At 48.7% G+C, this 21,584-nt stretch overlaps 2 protein-coding genes across 4 annotated transcripts; one reads left to right on the forward strand and one right to left on the reverse strand.

The window, feature by feature from the left end:
* The first annotated feature begins 895 nt into the window (after positions 1 to 895).
* On the forward strand, positions 896 to 7,901 carry ankrd13d (ankyrin repeat domain 13 family, member D). Its single transcript, XM_067247615.1, has 16 exons — positions 896 to 1,661; positions 1,812 to 1,947; positions 2,073 to 2,197; positions 2,355 to 2,400; positions 2,709 to 2,852; positions 2,992 to 3,181; positions 3,264 to 3,330; positions 5,141 to 5,222; positions 5,422 to 5,483; positions 5,576 to 5,706; positions 5,842 to 5,999; positions 6,178 to 6,291; positions 6,396 to 6,568; positions 6,652 to 6,731; positions 6,918 to 7,151; positions 7,317 to 7,901. The coding sequence occupies exons 1-16, from the start codon at positions 1,578 to 1,580 to the stop codon at positions 7,378 to 7,380; spliced, it is 1,890 nt and encodes a 629-aa protein (XP_067103716.1). The 5' UTR covers positions 896 to 1,577; the 3' UTR covers positions 7,381 to 7,901.
* An 11-nt stretch (positions 7,902 to 7,912) lies between these two features.
* Positions 7,913 to 15,009, reverse strand: nocta (nocturnin a). 3 transcript variants are annotated; one of them, XM_067247616.1, is made up of 3 exons: positions 14,623 to 15,009; positions 9,528 to 9,827; positions 7,913 to 9,201 (listed from the first exon to the last, which is right to left on the reverse strand). In XM_067247616.1, the coding sequence occupies exons 1-3, from the start codon at positions 14,840 to 14,842 to the stop codon at positions 8,324 to 8,326; spliced, it is 1,398 nt and encodes a 465-aa protein (XP_067103717.1). In that variant the 5' UTR covers positions 14,843 to 15,009; the 3' UTR covers positions 7,913 to 8,323. The 3 variants fall into 3 exon arrangements, with proteins under 3 accessions (XP_067103717.1, XP_067103718.1, XP_067103719.1); XM_067247617.1 differs by having other exon boundaries at positions 14,599 to 14,711; XM_067247618.1 differs by lacking the exon at positions 14,623 to 15,009 and adding an exon at positions 11,858 to 11,979.
* Positions 15,010 to 21,584: the final 6,575 nt, after the last annotated feature.

Here is a 21,584-nt window from a genome sequence, read left to right on the forward strand (position 1 = left end):
GGTGATGAGACCACACCCAAATAAGGGCAGGGTTAGGATTTAGGGGTGGAGGGTGGGTGTGTGGGGTTCGAGAGCAAGCTATATGGTGCGATCAAACTACAGTTAGAATCCAGGTGCTATCACTCCCAAACTCCCAAACTGCTTGTCTTTTTTTGTACAGAAATAAATTTAGAACAAAGTGTTGATATTCTAGTCAGCTCTTGAACTTTCTTTGCTACATCCTCTGTTTTCCATGGACAAATGTGAGTCTGTTTTCACAGAAGTTTTTTAAATTGTTAAACGCAATGTAGAGACCTATGATTTTGCTCTAATTTTTCTGGAAATTGAATCTCTGCAATGAGGACTCAAATTTCATTTTCCTTACAAACCCACCCTCTACTCCATTACCTTACAAAAGAATATAAATATATATAAATATATACTTTAGTGTAAATGTTTTCCCCTCTTTTAGACACCAATCCTGTAGCATTGTAATTATTTTCAGGAGCCTTTTTCACTTATGTTTATTGTTTTGTGTTTTTTTCAAGAAAATTAAAAATATATAGAAAATAAAGTGTTTAATGTGTCAAATGTATACTTGTTGTGGGCCTGGATAGGGACTGGGCTAATATTTGCTTTAGAGTATTCTTGTCAATCATACACTTATTTACGTCTTCGTTCTACAGCTTTGTCAATGCATGGAGGATATCATATAACTATTGTTTCGGAACTTAAACAGTGTAGCATAACCTCCCCCATTCCAGCTGTTGGCTAACAATAACCTGGACTTTGAAAATGACGTGAAGAAATAAATATTTGAAGCTACTAGTAGGGTCCAATTGTTCAAGGCTTAACACTGAAAAGCTATTGCGGACTATTTTAATGATTGCATGGCTGAGTTTGGGATGTGACACATCTTGGGTCCATCTGATCAGCTCTCGGTACTGCATCTGCCGCCTCCGCGTCACCGGCACCAAGGCCCGAATCCTTATCACATCGGTCATCGACTCGACCTGGAATTAAAACCGTAATTGGGCCATATCTTACTTAAGATTTTCAACAAACTGAGAAAACTCCAGAGGATGTGATAAGGATTGTCGCATCACCAACTCTGAATGCAGGTCTGCACATAAGACTTGACCACAGACAAGCCATCGCTTTAAAAGGATGGATACGGCTAGATATGCCGTGTTTACCAGCTAGCTAGGTACAGCAGTCTCAGCTAGCCTATCTTTGTAATGGAAACGAAGTGCTAGCATGATGATACAGCTAGCTAACAATGCTGTTTGTTATTAGCCAGTTAGCTGGCTAGCTAGCTACCTTGCTAACCTGGCTTGTGTGTTAAGAGAGGGCTGGCTGCTATCCATTTCAATGGGCACATCCTGGCTTGCTAATTATTTTTGCTAGGACAGGCAGCATACCTGATCGGCACCAGTGGAATTTAATATTGTTGATCTATTGTGGGTACATACTACGACAAGGAATCAGAAAGCGAACGGTACGCTGTGTTGCCATAGCCAGCCTGCACACTACATAGCTAGCTTTATTTAGTTTAACCAACTAGCTAGTCTAGCTAGCTGGCGGTCGGTCGGTCAACAATGGCACAGGAGGCGTTTCCTTTACATTTTTTGGTTTGGAACAATCAGTTTTTGGAGCTTGACCGGGAACTACAGAAAAAAGAGGTATAGTTTTTAATCCACTGCTGAATGCATATTCTGTGTTTGTCCACATTTTGAAATAGTCTTAAGTTTGACAGTTGTGCGTCTCATGCCGCACTTGCGCCCCCCTCGCCTCGGCGTTTTGGTAACGTGTGCGGCGCCTGTTCCCCGCAGGAGGATGTGGAGCGCTTGGACCCACGGGGCCGCACCCCGTTAGAGCTTGCTGTGTGTCTGGGGCACCTGGAGTCAACCCGTGTGCTGCTAAGATACTCCGCAGACCCTACGCACTGCAACGCGCAATGCTGGACAGGTGAGAGGGGACAAAACCCAGTATATGAATAAATGGGGGCGATATTCCTCTGTACATAATTATGGTGCGCAGATGCTAATGGTTTTGAGTAATGCTCTATTGCTTGTTTGGTTGTCTGTGTTCAGTTTTGCAGGAAGCAGTGAGCACTGGAGACCCGGAGCTGGTCCAGTTAGTGCTGCAGTACAGAGACTTTAAACGGGCCACGGAGAGACTGGCTGGCATCCCTGAACTACTTAGCAAACTTAGACAGGTAATATCTTTTTTCAGCGACACTACAAACATAATACACCACCTGCTTTACTCAGTGCTTTACACAAATACATTCACTGTCTATGATATCTGTAGTGCCTCATGTAACTCCCTGTGTTATTACCACACCTGTTATACAACCCCATCATGCCTTCCAGGCCAGAGACTTCTATGTGGAGATGAAGTGGGAGTTCACCAGCTGGGGTGAGTGTTTGGGTACCTGACCCCCCTCCCCCCCCCCCCCCCCCCCTTTACCCTCTGCAGGAATGACCCGAGCCAGGGTGTTGTTAGGTTGACTGTGCTTGATTTCAGCACCACACTGAGGGGACAGCTCCCGTTTACAGTTGTCAGTCATTCTAGCACACGGACGGTACCAATCCTTCATCGGTTGTTGGGATCCAGAGTTTGGCTTTGCTGTGTACACCCCTTCCGGTCTTGTTCCAACACTCACCACCCCCCCCCCCCCCCGCCTCCTCACCTCCCCCCCTCCCCCCCTCTCCCTCTTCCTCCAGTGCCCCTGGTGTCGAAGGTGTGCCCCAGCGATGTATACCGGGTCTGGAAGAGCGGCTCGTGTCTGCGCGTGGACACCACCCTGCTGGGCTTCGAGCACATGACCTGGCTGAAGGGACGGCGCAGCTACATCTTCAAGGGGGAAGGTAAGGGCTATCGTGCTTTCCGCGGTAACGTCTCCACGGTGACGATGTGTCTCTATGGCGACGGGGTAGGATACCCATGCAGGGGTGGTTGTTGACTGCGTGAGTGTGTCTGTGTGTGTGTGTGTGTGTGTGTGTGTAGAGAGCGGCGCCCTGGTGATGGAGGTGGACCATGAGAAGCAGGTGGTGTACACGGAGCCGCTGGCTCTCTCTCCCCGGGACACCCCCTCCCTCCTGGCCGCCATGCAGCCCTCCCAGGAGCACACGGCCCAGAGGCTGACCTCGCCTATCGTCTCCACGCACCTCAACACGGGCAACATCGCCTTCGAGAGGTCTCACACACACACACACATACACACAGCAAACATCCAGCTCTCCTCGCTTCGTACCAACCTCTTGTCCTCTGTCTCCCAGGAACAAGTCTGGTATCTGGGGCTGGCGCTCTGAGAAGAGTGAGCTGGTCAGCGGCTACGAGGCCAAGGTGAGCTAGCGTGCAGAGCTGTGTCCTCCACACCCACCCCAGTCCTGCCTGGTCCTCTGCCCCCCGCCTGCCTCCACACCCACCCCAGTCCTGCCTGGTCCTCTGCCCCCCGCCTGCCTCCACACCCACCCCAGTCCTGCCTGGTCCTCTACCCCCCGCCTGCCTCCACACCCACCCCAGTCCTGCCTGGTCCTCTGCCCCCCGCCTGCCTCCACACCCACCCCAGTCCTGCCTGGTCCTCTGCCCCCCGCCTGCCTCCACACCCACCCCAGTCCTGCCTGGTCCTCTACCCCCGCCTGCCTCCACACCCACCCCAGTCCTGCCTGGTCCTCTGCCCCCCGCCTGCCTCCACACCCACCCCAGTCCTGCCTGGTCCTCTACCCCCGCCTGCCTCCACACCCACCCCAGTCCTGCCTGGTCCTCTACCCCGGCCTGCCTCCACACCCACCCCAGTCCTGCCTGGTCCTCTACCCCCCGCCTGCCCCCACACCCACCCCAGTCCTGCCTGGTCCTCTGCCCCCCGCCTGCCTCCACACCCACCCCAGTCCTGCCTGGTCCTCTACCCCCCGCCTGCCCCCACACCCACCCCAGTCCTGCCTGGTCCTCAACCCCCCGCCTGCCTCCACACCCACCCCAGTCCTGCCTGGTCCTCTACCCCCCGCCTGCCTCCACACCCACCCCAGTCCTGCCTGGTCCTCTACCCCCCGCCTGCCCCCACACCCACCCCAGTCCTGCCTGGTCCTCTGCCCCCCGCCTGCCTCCACACCCACCCCAGTCCTGCCTGGTCCTCTACCCCCCGCCTGCCCCCACACCCACCCCAGTCCTGCCTGGTCCTCAACCCCCCGCCTGCCTCCACACCCACCCCAGTCCTGCCTGGTCCTCTACCCCCCGCCTGCCTCCACACCCACCCCAGTCCTGCCTGGTCCTCTACCCCCCGCCTGCCTCCACACCCACCCCAGTCCTGCCTGGTCCTCTACCCCCCGCCTGCCTCCACACCCACCCCAGTCCTGCCTGGTCCTCTACCCCCCGCCTGCCTCCACACCCACCCCAGTCCTGCCTGGTCCTCTGCCCCCCGCCTGCCTCCACACCCACCCCAGTCCTGCCTGGTCCTCTGCCCCCCGCCTGCCTCCACACCCACCCCAGTCCTGCCTGGTCCTCTACCCCCGCCTGCCTCCACACCCACCCCAGTCCTGCCTGGTCCTCTACCCCGGCCTGCCTCCACACCCACCCCAGTCCTGCCTGGTCCTCTACCCCCCGCCTGCCCCCACACCCACCCCAGTCCTGCCTGGTCCTCTGCCCCCCGCCTGCCTCCACACCCACCCCAGTCCTGCCTGGTCCTCTACCCCCCGCCTGCCCCCACACCCACCCCAGTCCTGCCTGGTCCTCTACCCCCCGCCTGCCTCCACACCCACCCCAGTCCTGCCTGGTCCTCTACCCCCCGCCTGCCTCCACACCCACCCCAGTCCTGCCTGGTCCTCTACCCCCCGCCTGCCTCCACACCCACCCCAGTCCTGCCTGGTCCTCTACCCCCCGCCTGCCTCCACACCCACCCCAGTCCTGCCTGGTCCTCTACCCCCCGCCTGCCTCCACACCCACCCCAGTCCTGCCTGGTCCTCTACCCCCCGCCTGCCTCCACACCCACCCCAGTCCTGTCTGGTCCTCTACCCCCCGCCTGCCTCCACACCCACCCCAGTCCTGCCTGGTCCTCTACCCCCCGCCTGCCTCCACACCCACCCCAGTCCTGCCTGGTCCTCTACCCCCCGCCTGTCTTCCTCACTCACCCTGCCTGCTCTGGGCTCTCTGTGTTCAGGTTTACAGTGCCACCAACGTGGAGCTGGTTACGCGCTCCAGGACAGAGCACCTCTCAGACCAGGACAAGTCAAGGAGCAAGGGTAGGCTCACACACACACACATCTCATCCTTCAAGAGTCTCAGAGGGAGCAATACTACAGCCAGTAGCAAGGATAAAAAACTAAAGATTTTGTGTCTTTTCTTAGCTCTGTTAAGTTAAGTAACGTTCACTTAATCTGTCCTACAGGGGATGTCACACTGTACTGTTACTGATGTCATTTGACACATTTTCCCTCTCAGGGTCCAAGACACCTCTGCAGTCCTTTCTGGGGATAGCGGAGCAACACACTGCTCATAACGGGGTGTGTCACGCACACACACACACACACACACTGTGAACTATTAACTGAATGGAAGAATGATGAATAATTGATTGACTGTGTGTGTGTTTCAGAGTAATGTGTCCCAGTGTGCCAGCCCCCACAACCCCACAGACATCACGGCGGAGGAATACTTCGACCCCGAGTTTAACCTCAACGACCGTGACATCGGACGCCCGGTTGAACTCACTAGCAAAGTCCAGAAGTAGGCCTTCGTCACCGCAGCGACACGCTGGGCAAATTATGTAGCACCTCAAGGCTCACAGGCCCTACTACTGGGTGTGAGCTTTCAGCTCTTTTCCCCTCGGTTCTAAGTCTCCGGCTCTCTCTCTCTCTCCAGGTTCAAGGCCAACCTGTGGTTGAGCGAGGCACACCCTCTCTCATTGGCTGAGCAGGTCACGCCCATCATCGACCTCATGGCCATTTCCAACGCCCACTTTGCCAAGCTGCGTGACTTCATCACCCTGCGCCTGCCTCCTGGGTTCCCCGTCAAGATAGGTGAGGAGGATGGACACACACACACACACACCATATAATGTCCCTTTCACCGTGACCCTTACAATACTGACCCCATATTGTGGTTGGTCGGAGGATGGCATGGGTGGGTTTGTAAGGAAAATCTGAATCGATGTCATTGCTCACAAGCTCTCTTTTTTTCCTCTGTCTGTCCTCTCAGAGATCCCTTTGTTCCACGTGCTGAATGCCAGAGTGACCTTCAGTAACCTGTGTGGTTGCGATGAGCCTGTTAGCTCTGTCACAGTACACACACCAGAGGGCTCCCCTGAGGCTGGTAAGCACACACACACACACACACCATCTCCACAGCAAACTACTCAGCTGCAGTATCACTACTTCAGCGGGAAAAGCCACTGACTCCTCCTTGCCGTCTCACAGGGCAGGCCCCCCCTCCCTTCCACTGCGAGGTGGACCCCTCCGTTTTCGAGCCCCCCCCAGACTACACCACGCTGGGGCCGGGCCGCAGCGAGCCCATGAGGGACGAGGACGACAACCTGCTGCAGTTTGCCATCCAGCAGAGCCTGCTGGACGCAGGCACCGAGAGCGACCAGGTGAGGCCTCCGCTTGAAACCAGACAAACGGACCGGTGGACGGGTCCTAAGGACCTAACCCCTCTCTCTCTCTCTCTCTGCAGGTGACCATCTGGGAGGCTCTGACCAACAGTCGCCCTGTCTCACAGCCTCCACTATATGCGGAAGACTCTCAGCTGGAGAGGTGAGTCCAGAGAGAGAGGGAGGGAGAGGCAGAGTAGTGGACCCCCCCCCCCCCTCACCCCCCAGTTCTGTATAGACCACTGATCTCTGAAGACTTAAGATTCACGTATTGCATATTTCATATCAAAATATACACCTCAATGCTTGCATCTTTAGAGCCGTTATCTATGTCCTGTCTACCTGATAGGGCCATCCAGGAGTCCCTGTCCGTCCCACTAGCTGGTGGAGAGGGCGGGGAAGCGGCAGACCCCGCCCAGCCCTCGTCTGTCTCCCCATTGGACACGGGGGCCAACTCCCCTCCCTCCTACAGCTCAGTGGCTGAGCCGCGGTTGCCAGGGCCGTTCGGCGTGGCGTCCAACTTTGACGAGCAGCTACGTATCGCCATGGAGCTCTCGTGCCGGGAGCAGGAGGAGATGGACAGGTGAGAGGGAGGGATTGTGTTTGCCTGGAGATGGAGCCAGATTCTATTTCTTGTCAGGTTCTACGATTTATAATGTTTCTTAGTTGTCCTTAGTTGCTATGGACACTGTGTGGAGATGCTCTGGTGGCTTGAAGCTAAATGTTGTGTCCTTAATGTCCGACACAGGACGAGGAAGGAAGAGGAGGAGGAGCTAGAGAGGATTCTTCAGCTGTCACTCACAGAGATGTAGCTGTGGGAACAATTGATAAAGGGCTGTCTTTGGGGAACAAATTATTCATTAATTTATTTTCCAATGTAAATGTTTTTTTTGTTTTTTTTTCTTCTTTTCAAAAGTCTTAATGTTAAACGATGAGAGTATGGTATTGTGACCAGTGTGATGGAGGGATACATGGAATGGTTAAGCAGAGAAGAGCTATACCTGGGGTAAAAGAGGGAGAACTCCTTTAACTTTGCCGTCTTATTTTGAGTGAAATAATCCTTCAACTTCTAACCTATAATACAAATGAATGCTAGTAATGAGAACTGAAGATTTAAAAAAAAAATGCTGACATGAAGATAATTATTGAAAAAAATATTTATTATAATGTTTGAAACATTTATGTTGGTTGACTCGTGTGACATGGAAAATAAAATGAAGTTCCTGACTGATTTGTATTGCCAGTCTGTTCCTGTTTGAGATTTGACTGCATATGGAGGATTTTATATTGAGTATGTTGAAACAAGAAAAAACACGTTTCTGCTTTCACAAATGTACAGAAACATAAAAACTAAGTATGTTTTTATTTTTTTCTCATGCTCACTGGTAACAGCACCAAAAAAAAGTAATGAATAGGATTATGTAGCAAAAATACATAAAAATATTTATCCTCTCATCCACCTTAATGTCTCCTTTAACTTAAATAACTGTCCTCATGAGTAAAAAGAAAATCCACAAAGGATTATCTAAACTCGGAATAAAAACTACATCCGTATTTGAACGATCTTGGGGAAGTTGAACTTGTCTTATGAAAAAAATAAACACTCTTCCAAATGCCTTTAACCTTAAAATATCAGTCCGGTATAAAAGTAAACTATTAAACATTCTGTCTGCTTGAACATAAGTATCTCTCTCCCCCGTCTTCAGTTATTTACATCTGACATTTGATTGGCCAGTGTCTAAGTGGGGGGCGTGATTAGAGCAGCCTATGGGGCTGTTCCCTGAAGCTGATGTCACAGAGGAGGGAGAGGTGGTCAGAGGGGTAGTGGTAGGAGGGCAGGCGGTCTGGGCCAACCTGCTCCTCCGAGAGGAGGTCCAGCAGTGACTCCACGCACAAGGCATGATGGGAGTACCAGATGTAGTCCAGTGTGCTGCGGCTCTCCCCAGAAGGGCGGATCTTCCACGTGGTGAAGGCGGGCTCCGCCTGGCCGTCGGCGCTCAGCAGCTTATAGGCCGAGTCCAGGTTCAAGGGGGAGGAGCTGAAGCGGCGGTAAACATCCTCGGTGGGCTCGGAGTTGAAGTCCCCGCACACGATCAGGGCCACGCCCTCTCCCTCGGGCCCCGCCCCGGCCCCGCAGGCGTCCGCTCTGCCCCGAGCCGTGATGGTCCTGAGGTGCTGGAGCAGGTCGGCTCCCTGGGCGCTCCGCAGCCTCTCCCAGCCGCTCCTGGCTTTCAGGTGGGTCACCGCCACGCACAGCCTCCGGCCCGTCGCCCGGCAATGCAGAGTCTGCACGACGGCCACCTGATTGGTGGGCAGCATCATGGCGGACAGGCGCAGGTGGGAGGTGGCGAGGAGGGAGAAGCGGGAGCGCCGGTAGAAGAGGGCGCAGCCGTCCGGCCCGTTGTTCTTCTCCACGTCCAGGCACGGAGACCACGGCTTGGGCATGAAGCTGCCGTGGTAGCCCAGGCTGGCCATGATTGGCTGGAAGGTGTCGTAGTAATGGTCCACTTCCTGGAGACACAGGATGTCGGGCCGGTAGGTAAGGATCTCCTCCAGGATCAGGTACTTCCTCTCAGCCCAGTTCAGGGCCTCCAGAGGGCAGCGCACAAAGCCGTCCTTCCCCTCGCCCAGGGCTGGACAGAGGGAAGCAGGGAGAGGATTGAAGCCATCAGTGTCTCACTACTTGGCAGCATTTTAAGAATATTTAGAATACCTACTTTGACCACCTAGCCTACTCTTTGCTAAAATCCCTAGCCTGCCTTGTGCTGGAATAACTAGCCTACCTCGTACTAGAATACCTAGCCTACCTTGTGCTAGAATAACTAACCTACCTTGCGCTAGAATACCTCACCTACTCTTTTCTACTATAACTGGCCTACGTTGTGGTAGAATACCTAGCATTCCTTGTGCTACTATACCTAGCCTACTTCATCTGAGAATGATAGAATCCCAATCCTACCTTGTGCTAGAATGTTCCACTGCATCACCCGTATGGGTGGGTGTTGGTACTGGCTGTGGTGCTGGTGAGCTGGGGTGCAGGGGAACACCAGGTCCCTGTGTGGCCGGGCTGGCCGCCCCAGCAAGGCCTCCTCACATTCCCTCAGCAGCTGGTCCGGGTTGGCCAGGGCCTCTGGGTCCTGGTCCGGATTCTGGTCTGGGTCCTGGTCCAGGTCTGACTGGGCCAGAGGTGCGCTGCTCAGGGTCTGGGCCAGGGTACCGAACAGCCTGCTGCTACTGCTGCTGCTGCCCATCGGACACACTGGGGAGGACACAAGTACACACACACACACACACATGAACAAAGATACACACGTAATGTACACACATCCAAAATCCATAGGATACATATGGAGAACTCTACTTAAAAACGGCTTGCCTGCACACACACACACACACGCATGCGGATAAACCCATATATGAGAATGCTAATCCTGTTAGGTTCCCTCAGGTCAGGCTTGAGTGACCAGACAGGTCCGACAGGCTGAACTAGCAGCTGTATATGGTGCGGATGCCTCACAAGCCAGAAATCAACCACCCACGTATCACAACATCTACACGGGCTCTGGAACAGTCAATGATATTGACTGACAATATTCACGGACTGATCAAAAATGATCAAATTTCTGTCATCTCACATGAGACCAAAGTAAAAGCTCAACCGAGGTTCTCTCTGACAAACAGTGCTGGGGTGTTGGCTGCAGGCTCCATGAGTCATGCTTCTCCTTCAGAAGCCATTTTGTGTCTATATGTGTGTGTGTCGAAGAGAGAGAGCAAAAACTAAACAAACATCTGCCCTTACCCATCATCTCCATCCTCAGCTGAATTCAGTCTCCACACTTGTCTTGCTGTCTTTTTCTCTTTCAATATCGCCTCTTGCTTCTCACTTCAGTCTGTTCCTCCTGCCCTCTCCCCCCCCCCCCCTCTCTCTCTGTCTGTCAGCACGTGATAACTGCAGTACGTGAGCTGAGTCACAGTATAAGCCAGTCTGAGACCAGCCATGCAGGCGGGAGGGGTAGGTGGAGGGATGGGGGAAAAGATAAGGGCTATTGTTTATGTAAGTCTACGGGTAAAGACATGAATTAGAACCACGCGAGACAGAGGAAGGGGGAGGGGGGGGGGGGGCGGGGGTAGACAAAGACATTGGGAAGCTGAACGAGAGAGACAAGAAGCGAGACCAGGGTACCGGCATGTCACCCAGCTGCTGAGAAGGATGGTTTGAAATGGAGAAGAGAAGAAAGAGAAGAAAGAGATTCCATGTGGGACTGACGTGTATCCTGGGACTTGGATATCAAATTGTGGATGTGCGAGGTTGAACACACACACGCGGCTTCGAACGGATGTCTGCCCTGCGCTCTCCCCTTTTCCCATTCTGTGCTTTTGTCTCTCGGCCCCTCACTTTTCTCGTATAACACACACACACACACACACACACAAACACTTTTACATTGAATGTTACCTAACCCTGCATACTGTATACTTTTTGAGTCACCTGATTATTTGATTTGATGCCAATTTGACCTTTATATCCCATATTTTGTTTTCCAATCATGTTTCTTCCCCAATCAATCTTCATCCGTGTCAGGTACTGCTAGTGAACGTCTTTCAACTGCTGACCTTCTCACGAGAAAGATAGAGAGAGAGACGGAGAGAGATTATGCTGCCACCTACTGGGCCCACAGAGTACTGCAGTGTTGGTATAACAGTTTCAGAGAACGAATGAAGCTGTGAAGAACCACAAGCCCACAGCCCCTCTATCCCCACAACTATCCAATCACATCGCAACGATCCAATCACATCGCAACTATCCAATCACATCGCAACAACGTACACACAAATAACTATGGACTACTGAGGATTCATTTATATGGATAAACAGATAAATAGCCAAACAGTGCCCCAAAAATTCTCCAAAAAGCTATTCGATGTGTGACAAAGGCAGAGAAACTGCGCTACACTGGTGTCAAGGTTTCAATCCTATGGTACCTAGACCATGGCGTTTGCCATCAATGTTGTTTGAGGCCCAATTGAACCACACACAGCCTGAAAAAAAGATGTCAAACGTCTGGATAAACCTTGTCTATGCATGATAATGGCTTGTTTGTGGTGCACATTTGAATATCCCACCGACATGAGCACGAAACATAACATCATGTCACACAGAACGCAACAATGTTTCGTGAATTTCATGTGAAATTCCTTATGAGCACTTCATCATACATTTCAGACTCAAATCTTTTCAAACCCAATAACTTTGACTTTGGCGTGTCGTGCACACAGGCAGTTACTCACGTTGAGCCGTCTTGATGGGAGGAATCTCACACACACAGTCCTCTGCCCCCACCCCAGCCCCCGCCGAACTCACACTCCACACAGAATCCCGCCTCTCATCGTGACTCCACAGAAAGCGCCGGTTCCCCTTTAGTATTTTGGCTTCTCTGTGTTTTTCCCCTCTCTTTGTCTCCCTGCTTCCCTCCGTTTCTCTCCCACTCCCACTCTCTCTCTCTTTGGTGACTCTCCCTCTCTCTCTCTCCCTCTCTCCCTCTGTGGTGACTCTCCCTCTCTCTCTCTCTCCCTCTGTGGTGACTCTCCCTCTCTCTCTCACTCTCTCCCTCTGTGGTGACTCTCCCTCTCCTCTCCCGTTCCCCAGCCAGTGGTTCTGCTCTGAGGGCTAGGGAGGCGACGCTTGTTGAGAGATGTGAATGAATGTTCCTGACTTAACTGATGTGACTGGACAGCTCTCTGCCTTTGTATGTGTGTGTGTGCATGTGCGTGTGAGAGAGAGCAATTGAGTGTGTGTGTGTGTGTGGCAAGGGGATTCTGCCAGCAAGCATTCCTGAATAGGCCAGTGTACCCCCCCCCACCCCACCCACCACTGACACAATAGTTCACTCTAACTGTCCCGTGAGAGTCACACTTTTATGCCCACATGAGGCACTTGTGAACCCACACACACACAAAAGATAATAAAATAAAGATCAAATTGAATTTACAATGCCAGTGTGTCCTGAGTTAATCTGTGCTGTCGAGAGGAGAGATTCCCCAGCCGGGAATGTGATTCAATAAGCTCTTTTAGGCTGCAGCTTGCAGGCAGGGCAGGGCATACAGACAGGCCTTTGCAGATATCCAGCTGCCTCAGATTTTACCACACACGCGCGCGCGTCGGCTGTGTGTTTCCATATACATAAAGGACATGGACCTGTTAGACAAAATAGGCCGAACAAGAACAGAGGGCATGTACTACAGTACTTAACAACACGTGGTCGATCTGGACAGACAGACATCCAGCTGCGCGTTGCTAAATGCTACAGCACACCTGCAGGTTGGAATAAATCATTCAAATGGTCTAATCACTAGGGTTAGGGCTATCTAAACGTCACTTAATATCTTATTGGCTGTACTGGATATAATCAGAATCAGAATTCGGTTTATTCGCCATGTATGTTATACAAACACGGAATTTACTGTGGCAGGGAGGTGCAAAACACTAAACATATACAGATCTTAGGTTAAGTAAAAGTACAAAAGTTTAATTATTTCTAAGAACTAAACAATCTAAGAATAAAACAATTTAAATACAAAATAAAATATATATAAAAATAAGAATAATGAGCAGCGTGAATGGTCAACATAGTGCAATCGGATACTGAGATAAAGTGGCTTATGCATACTGAATTGCCATTAGATGGACTTATACTAGTTAAATAAGTGAATGAATGTCAATATAGACTTCTAAATAGACTAGGCTTACAAAGTGAAACTGTCCTATTAATTTGAGCTAGGTCATTCAGAAATACCTAATCCTTTCCTTGGATTTGTGATTACATCCACTTACAGATCAGATGTCACATGGTACCACTTAGTCAATTAACCAATTAAGCATAAGATGGGAGGGGCATAGGGAAGACACACCCATGTTTGTTTGCAGCAAAAATCCAGCACATTATGTGCTTGTGAATTTTGCGGCAAACTAGTAATGATGATGATGGCTTATAGTGTTGGATAATGAGATGACCATGAGAACATAGGACTATAGGCCTGGGCCTTGTTGACTACGCCCTTTTGGTTGGATGCGGTTCAAAGGCTAGGACTGTGAGTGTGTGTGTGTGTGTGTACGTGAGTGTGTATGTGTGTAAGTGTGTAGGTGTGTGAGTGTGTGTGTGTGTGTGAGAGTGTGTGTGTGAGAGTGTGTGTGTGTGTACGTGACTGTGTGTGTGTGTATGAGTGCGTATGTGTGTGAGTGTGTATGTGTGTGAGTGTGTGAGAGAGTGCGTGTGTGTGTGTGTGTGTGTGTGTGTATGTGTGTGAGTGTGTGCGTGAGAGAGTGTGTGTGAGCTTGAGCGGACAGTCTCTTTATGGAAACTGCTCTATTTAATCTAGTTATGCAACACTAATCCTGTTAGAACCGGTCCCGGTTAATGACCGTAAATCGAGGAAGAAACCGACCCCAGCCTCCCGCCATTAGTTAAATCCTCCAGCGAGAATGAACATACTGTGCAGCTCTAGTGGAGTTTGCAGTAGATAGATACATAGTGGATATACTTCCACACCGGTTGCCCTTCCTTCAGAGGAAAAGCCTAGCTTGTCTTCGAAGAACACAGACGTTCTGATCTGTTTAATGGTTGCTCCTCAGTAGTCAGTAGGATGGTTGGAAGGGGGACTGTAGAGATGGGCATATACTGATGATGGGCTGCTTATCTGCAGCAGCTGTATAGTTTTTGATACCTGTGGTGATGTCATAAAGTACAAAGATCATTGTAAAAGTAGTGTCATAGAGCTGTACATGGCAGATCAATGGATTGATGAACAGGCTCCAGTGTATAGGTATTCAATTGAGTACAGTGAAAGTTACACTACAGACGGGTACAGGCCACGCACACACGCACGTTGTGGCTGAATGCCATGTTCGAAAAATATTTTCTCAAACTGGATATTCTTTGCTGCTTCGTTCCCATTTGGCCAGCAGCCTCTATCACAGGGAAATAACTAAATCTCAATGAATAAGCCACTCTAAAACAGTCAAATAAAAATACCCTGCGATTGTCTTTATGGCCTACCTGGTCTCGAGCTGGCCGATGTGGATGATGACGTAACGTTGGTCTTCACCTGTAGCTTTGGACTGATGCCGTCTCCACAGCCGCTGTGACCTTGTAGAAGACCGGTGACAGAAAGGTTTCTCCGAGGTGGTTCTTTCTTCTTAGTTAGTCTCCGAGAAGTAACACACAACGCTGCCATGTCCCGGTGAAGAAGAATCGAACACCGGCGTGCCGGATACATTCCGTTCTCCGGGTCTGGTACACAAATAAAGAACCTGACAGAAGTTCCAACGTACTAGCTCAGGATACTGATAACTTCGTAGATTAATACAAAATTCAAATTCGTGATATTAATCGACAGTAAATAAATTGTTCTCCAACACATCTGGCTTCCCACGTTTAAGCGAGTAACCGGCATTTACATTAAGACATTTTGTACAGACAGGTGAACTTCCGTTTCTTTAGGGGGAAGCACAGAGAACAATCTTATTCAAAGTCAAAACGTATTAAGTTAGTTTGTACATGATTTGGTCTGTTGTACTATACGCTACAATAAACCAATATAATCAAACAAGAAAACCAATATTCTGGTCTCAAAAGAAATATATAAGGTTGCCATGCCAAAGCCACCCCCCTTTCGACAAGCACATTGGGTTTACCCGTACAGTATGAGTTCCATGCCGTCATGCGGACAGGAAAGGGGCGGGATTATGGGAACGAAGGGTGTGTTTATGCGGCTATGGACTAATCAGACACGAGTGCGCTTGTCGGTCGAACCCATGACGCAAATCACCCCAAACACCGCACGCAATGTACTTTACAAGAACTGTCAGCAGCTTGTGGACACATTTGTCCCTCAAAACAGCTCGACCCCGAAGGCACAAACACAACCCCCAATACAAAGAAAACACATGTAATGAGAAGGTCAATTTGAGCTTTCAACGTTAATAAAGTTTCCCGCTTCGGTGTAAGTTCATACATTTATAGCGTCTTGTTGAAACTTCAGATTGCTTTGCCTTTGGCTTTGCTATTCAATGCCATCGTCAGTATTGGGTTAAGCAGCCTAACGTTATGCAACGTGAAAAATAGGGTCAGGAGTCCCATGGAGGGGTCTGTTCTCTCTAGGTGGATCATTAGTAAATGTTTCACCAACACACAAGTCTGTGCTTCATTTCCTCCCTTCATGCTTCTGGCAACCCTTTGTGTTTTGCAAGCATGTCTGAAAATGTATGCAAGCATTGTTTTTAGTTGCCTGTAAAGCTGCACTGCAGTTGTATGTGTATTTAAGCAATGTACGTTTCCATACTTACATCTGTGTTTCAGTTTATGGTGTGGAGCTGAAGGGTTCTGAATAGTAATGTCTGTCATGGTGAGGTAGACAGGTGGAGCCAAAAGCAGGAAAAACACAGGTAGGCAGGATAAAAGTGTTTACTAAATCAAAAACCAGATACACAAAGGACTACTCACACATGGGGGAAGAAAAAAAGTTAGCAACTGACAGAGAAAGACTGACAGAGGAACCAGACACAGAGAGCAGGATGAACACGCGGAACAACAGCTGAGTGATTGGAACGAGACACAGGTATGCAGCAGGGGCGTAGCCAGAATAATCTTTTTGGGTAGGCCTAGAAAAATATGGATCGGCATCTTTTCAGTTTGTCTTTACTTATTTACTTTGCGATGTGCACCCGGTGCATAATTCTTCTGAGATATTTTCGTTTTTGGGTAGGCCTTAGAACAAATTGGGTAGGCCTGTGCCTACCCAGGCCTACCCGTGGCTACACCTCTGGTGTGCAGGGAACCGGGAACCAGGAACCAGGGGAGAGAGACGAAACGAGGACAGAAATGCTCACACTCAGGGAGACAGAAAACACTAGTGGTACAGCCTTGGCTGTGACGATGCCTGTGACAGCTTTGACAAAAACTAACCAGAGTACTACTTATCTGTTCAGCTCTCAGGGAGTCATCACAGGCTATCTAAGGATGACTGATGCAAGCAGTCTTCGATTTAGTTGCTTTAAACACATCACAAACTCAAATATATTTTCAACTAAAAGATGCTGGACTGACATGGATCTCTTTTCACTTCAATACGTTTTGGATTTCTCAAAATTATGTGAATCTTTATCAAGTTGTTGCATTATGCTATTCAGCAATGATCGTTCTGTTTGTCTTCTAACACTGCGAAAAACCGAACATCAAGTTCTTACTCAATGTACGTTAAAATGTGACAGATGTAACACACTAATAAACATATTATACTGAACTCGGGATGGGACAGATACCGTCCTGAGGATGTGGATAGTTAATATAAATCTTCGGTATACCTACAAAACCTCCCCCTTACTACCTGTCTGCTAAGCCTCCCAACTTGGTCCTCACTATGCCACCTCCATCTCCTCTACCCCCACCACTAATGACTGTATGATTCAAATAAAGATGTAAATCTGAAATGAAATAGGTACATGTGTTTGTATCTGTGTCTCTGTGTAAACTTTTGCGTATTATCTTTTGCTGAGAGGAGTGTGGTGAGTGAAATCAACCCATCAGCAGTCTTATCTTCTTTGTGCAGCTTGAGCCACCATCGAGCATGGTGGTTGTAGTCTTGTCATGACAAAATCCTGCATTCCAGGTCATTCATTGCTAACTTGTGCTGGTTAATATCAACTAATGAGCTTAAAGATATTTCCTAACATTCAAGAATAACTGTGTTAACAGCAAAAAAACATTTAAATCCACAGATGGATATCTGAAACTCATAACACTTCCTTTATAGACTAAAACAGTATCAGTATTTTTTATCAAGACATTATGTGACACCTTTGCTGTTAATGTTGCTAGGTTGTTGCTCAATTCATGTCAAGATATAAGATACCTCAAAATCATAAACCACAAGCTTGCAGGGAACATTTTCGCTTCTGACAAAGCTGGATATCAACCACCCAGAAATGGCTTCAGCCCCAAAACTCATCTTTCTGCTGACTTTTCTCATGCAAAACATCTATGGAGAACAAGAGACCCACAGAGTTGAGTGGGAAGAAGAGACGCATGAAATAAATGTCCTTTCTCTTCCCAAGAATGCAGACTTCTGTTTGGTGTCCAGATCCATGGCTGATGGAGAACTGCTCCTGTGGAACACGTCTGACTCTTCCCCTGTCAACTCTACTCTGCATGGAGAACTGACAGATAGACTCAGAGTGAGGAACATTTCTAAAGACTTATATTTAGAGATCATCCAAGTTTCTCAGTCAGACTCTGGACGTTACAGGATTGAATGCAGGACAGGCAGCAAAATGACATACCAGAAGAACCTCACTCTCACAGTCTGCAATTGGAATTATCTTTCACGCTTTGCTACCGGGACAATTGAGCTTCCATGTGATATTGCAGCAGAAGCAGGCCTCAGCCAAACTATCACCTGGTTCAGGGAAACAGGAGGAACGTGGAGGACAGTGTTTGTGGATGGAAGTGAAACCCTGAACTCAGGGATGAAAGACCTTCAGGGCCGAGTTCAGGTGACACAGAACAACTCTCTTTTGATCTCCAACTTCACTGACATGGACGGCCTCTACGTCTGTGTGTCCCTGGAGGAGCATAAATGTGGCAGTGTGGTGATAGGTTATTCACACCAGCATTACTACTACCTCCGTTCAGAAGGACAGGGGGTCACACTGCCTTGTGTTAGTTTCACTGCTGACCCTGCTGGGACTTTTTGGAGAACACCTTACGGGACAATTAAAGCAGACATTCCATCCAAGAGCCCACCTCAGACCTCCAGCCCCAGGCCCCAGAGAAAAGGGGAGATGTACATGATGGATGGAAGAGAGAACACCAACTACTCCTTGCTCATCCCATCACTGGAACTCAACCACTCAGGATGGTATTCATGCAATACAGATGAAAGCTCTATATCATATAGACTACTGGTCTGCCCAAAGTCTACCCCTCTCACTGTGTTCTTCTCAGAGGGGTCAGAGGTCAGTCTCAGCTGTGACCCAGACTCAGTGGATGCAGGCGTTGTTGTGTGGTTCAGATACACTGATGAACATGTCATACTGGACTCATTAATTGACAGAAATATCACCATGAAGAACTTGGACCGGAGATACAACGCATCTCTCAGTTTCACCTCTGTGACAATCTCCAACCTCTCCCAAGAGGACAGTGGGGAGTACTGGTGTGTGAGATACACAGACAGAGGTAACCATACTTTTACATGTGAATCTTTAGCCAAGACTAACTTAGTCTATCAGGGGAAACCCTCTCTTGGCTCTGTGTTCCGTGCAGTGAGAGATGCAGTGGGGAGCTGTGCTCTCATTGGAACAGTCTGTGCTCTGGTCTCTGTCATTCGGAGGGGGTTGGAAAAGAGACTGGGACTCACTGTAGACCAGGGGTAGGCCCCGACTCAATTAGAAACCCAAAAGTTCCACTAACCAAATTTCCATTCAGTCCAGGGTCCGGAACAATTATGGTTTATTTTTCTGGCCCTTTCCTCAGAGTTCTGGGGGTAATTTTGTTCAAAGTGTCCAAGCTTTGTGTCATAGTGACCATAGCTGCGGGAACATAGGCTATTTAATCAGGGGGGTGCTGCTGGGGGAGGGGGGGTGCTTAATGTCTAATGTTGCGGGTCGTTAGGGACGGACTGGGAGTAAAAATAGGCCCTGGACTTTGATCCAGACCGGCCCACCAGAACCGGCCCCCGTATTCGCCACCACTGCTGCCCTGCTAATGCATGCACATGCTATGTTTGATGTGATGCTAGTTTGTAAGAACGCTAGGATACTTAATGCGAGCGCACGCGAGACAATTTTTTATTTTTTTTGCCTCAAAACAACATTATCAAGCTTTATGTAAAATGAACATAGCCGTTTTCCAATTGATAAAACCTTGTCTAGTGAAGGTGATGTCTTTTTGTCTCTTAATATTTCAGCCCCACCCTTACGTTTCTTAGCCTGGATTTCCATTGTTATTCTTCTCCCGGTGCTCCCGATGGCGAGTCCGCTACTGCGGGGATGGGCTGTGCAGAGGTGGTGAATTTTCAAGTCATATCATTGGAAATTATCGTGCTGTCAGGGGGTGCTACAGCACTCCTAGTTCCCACGGCCATGATAGTGACGTTTCACATTACCACTATTGACAAGGGCAAGCGTCTCATTAAACACATCGGTTTTGTGCTCCCCACCGGCAGCACAAATATATACTTGTCTGAAATTAAGTCTTTTAGGAATCAACTTTTCGCCGGGTTTAGAGCACGCCATGTTTTTCGCTAAGGAAGAAACAGGTACTGTTAGCAAATCGATTAGCCTGCGTTGTGCGAATGACACACACAATCTGACCCACAGAGGTTGCGGCCAACTTTCAGTGAGTGAGTTGTCATGGTGATTACAGTTATTACAGCTCCTGATTGGACCTTTGTATTAGACAAGTAAGATAGAAACCACATTTAGTTGGAACAAAAAGATGTGCCGGTTAAAATGAAACCGCCTGGGTCCGGACCCGGACCGCGGTCCGCCAATTATTGACCCCTGCTCTAGACCCTAATAGAGAGAGAGAGAGATAGAGGGAGAAAGAGAGAGAGAGGGAGAGAGAGACAGGGAGGGTGAACGAGAGAGAGAGGGCCTTATTATGACCCCCATCCTACTATATGGAAGTGATATTTAGGGACCATAATGACCCACAACAAAAAAATTACAAATGGAATGCAGAAAATATGTAGTTGGAGAAACATACATCAGAACACTGTAAATAATGCCAGCAGGGTGTAACTGTGTTTCTTCCGAAAGCACATCCGGTTACAAAAAACAGTCTGATTTACAGTTTTTCTCGATTGGTTACACACATTTTCTGAATGCATACCTCATACTCTCAGAACTCTACACACAAATCAAAAAAACACACACAATGGGCAAAACCCCTCACTTCTCCTGCAAAATTAAACTTTACATTCAAAACAATGTTATTTAATCTCAAAATGGTATTTTGTTTTCAAATGACAAACACAAACCATAATATGAATAGACATTTATAAGAACCATTTGAACACTGATGTGCTCAATGTAAAACACTATGATGAATGGAAAACACTTCTTCTTCATTCATCATAGTGAGTTAGGCCTTTTTCTTTGTTCAGTGTTACACTTACTACAGATAGTACATACATAAGTGTGTTGTAAAATATTTGAGAATATTGTTTTTATACTCAGAACACAGAAATACACGGTAACAAATATATTTTATGTATTTTTCCCAGAAAAACAATGTACACGGTGTACATCCCAACCAACACAAAGTTGCACATACAGTGCTCTACATACAAAACAACAGAATCATTTACTGTATAGTGTACACAGTTACATTATTATTATTTTTCTTTGTATTTGCCGTAATGTTATGGCGTTATTTTCTAGGACCATGTTCATGATTTCAGTTTCCTGTTCAGGAGACAGAAGATGTTCCTGACCACCTTGTGTTGGTAATCTTTCAGTTCTGCCAAACAAATAGTAAAATACTGTAAATACTGTGTAGGAATACAAAGTAGGAATACATTTCCCAAATACTTGAAACATACTTTATTTTTACAGTCCTACAGAACAGTCCACAGGCAATACTGTACTACTGTACTCATTGAGTACTGTATTGATATGCAGTAGGCCTACTGCAATTTTGTAGTGAGAGTAGATTTCTTACCTATTCTCATTTCGGAAAGTCCGGATGATGGATGCTACAGTGTACCTGCTCAAATTTGGCTGTACTCTTTGCCCAGCCTCCTTCATTGTTAGACCATGGTTGACTACATGGTCAACCAAAGCGGCTCGGATCTCATCAGAGATTATGGTCCTTGGCCTTCCTCATCCTTGTCCTCCCCGTCCTCTTACTCTCACTCCTCTGCCTCTGTTTCCAATGTTGGCATCCATTGCTCAAAAACAGAAGATGTCACTTGTTGCCCTTTTATGCTAAAGCTCTGATTGCTAATTGTAAAACTG

The sequence above is a fragment of the Osmerus mordax genome, chromosome 12, assembly GCF_038355195.1.
Source record: "Osmerus mordax isolate fOsmMor3 chromosome 12, fOsmMor3.pri, whole genome shotgun sequence".
NCBI lineage: Eukaryota > Metazoa > Chordata > Actinopteri > Osmeriformes > Osmeridae > Osmerus > Osmerus mordax.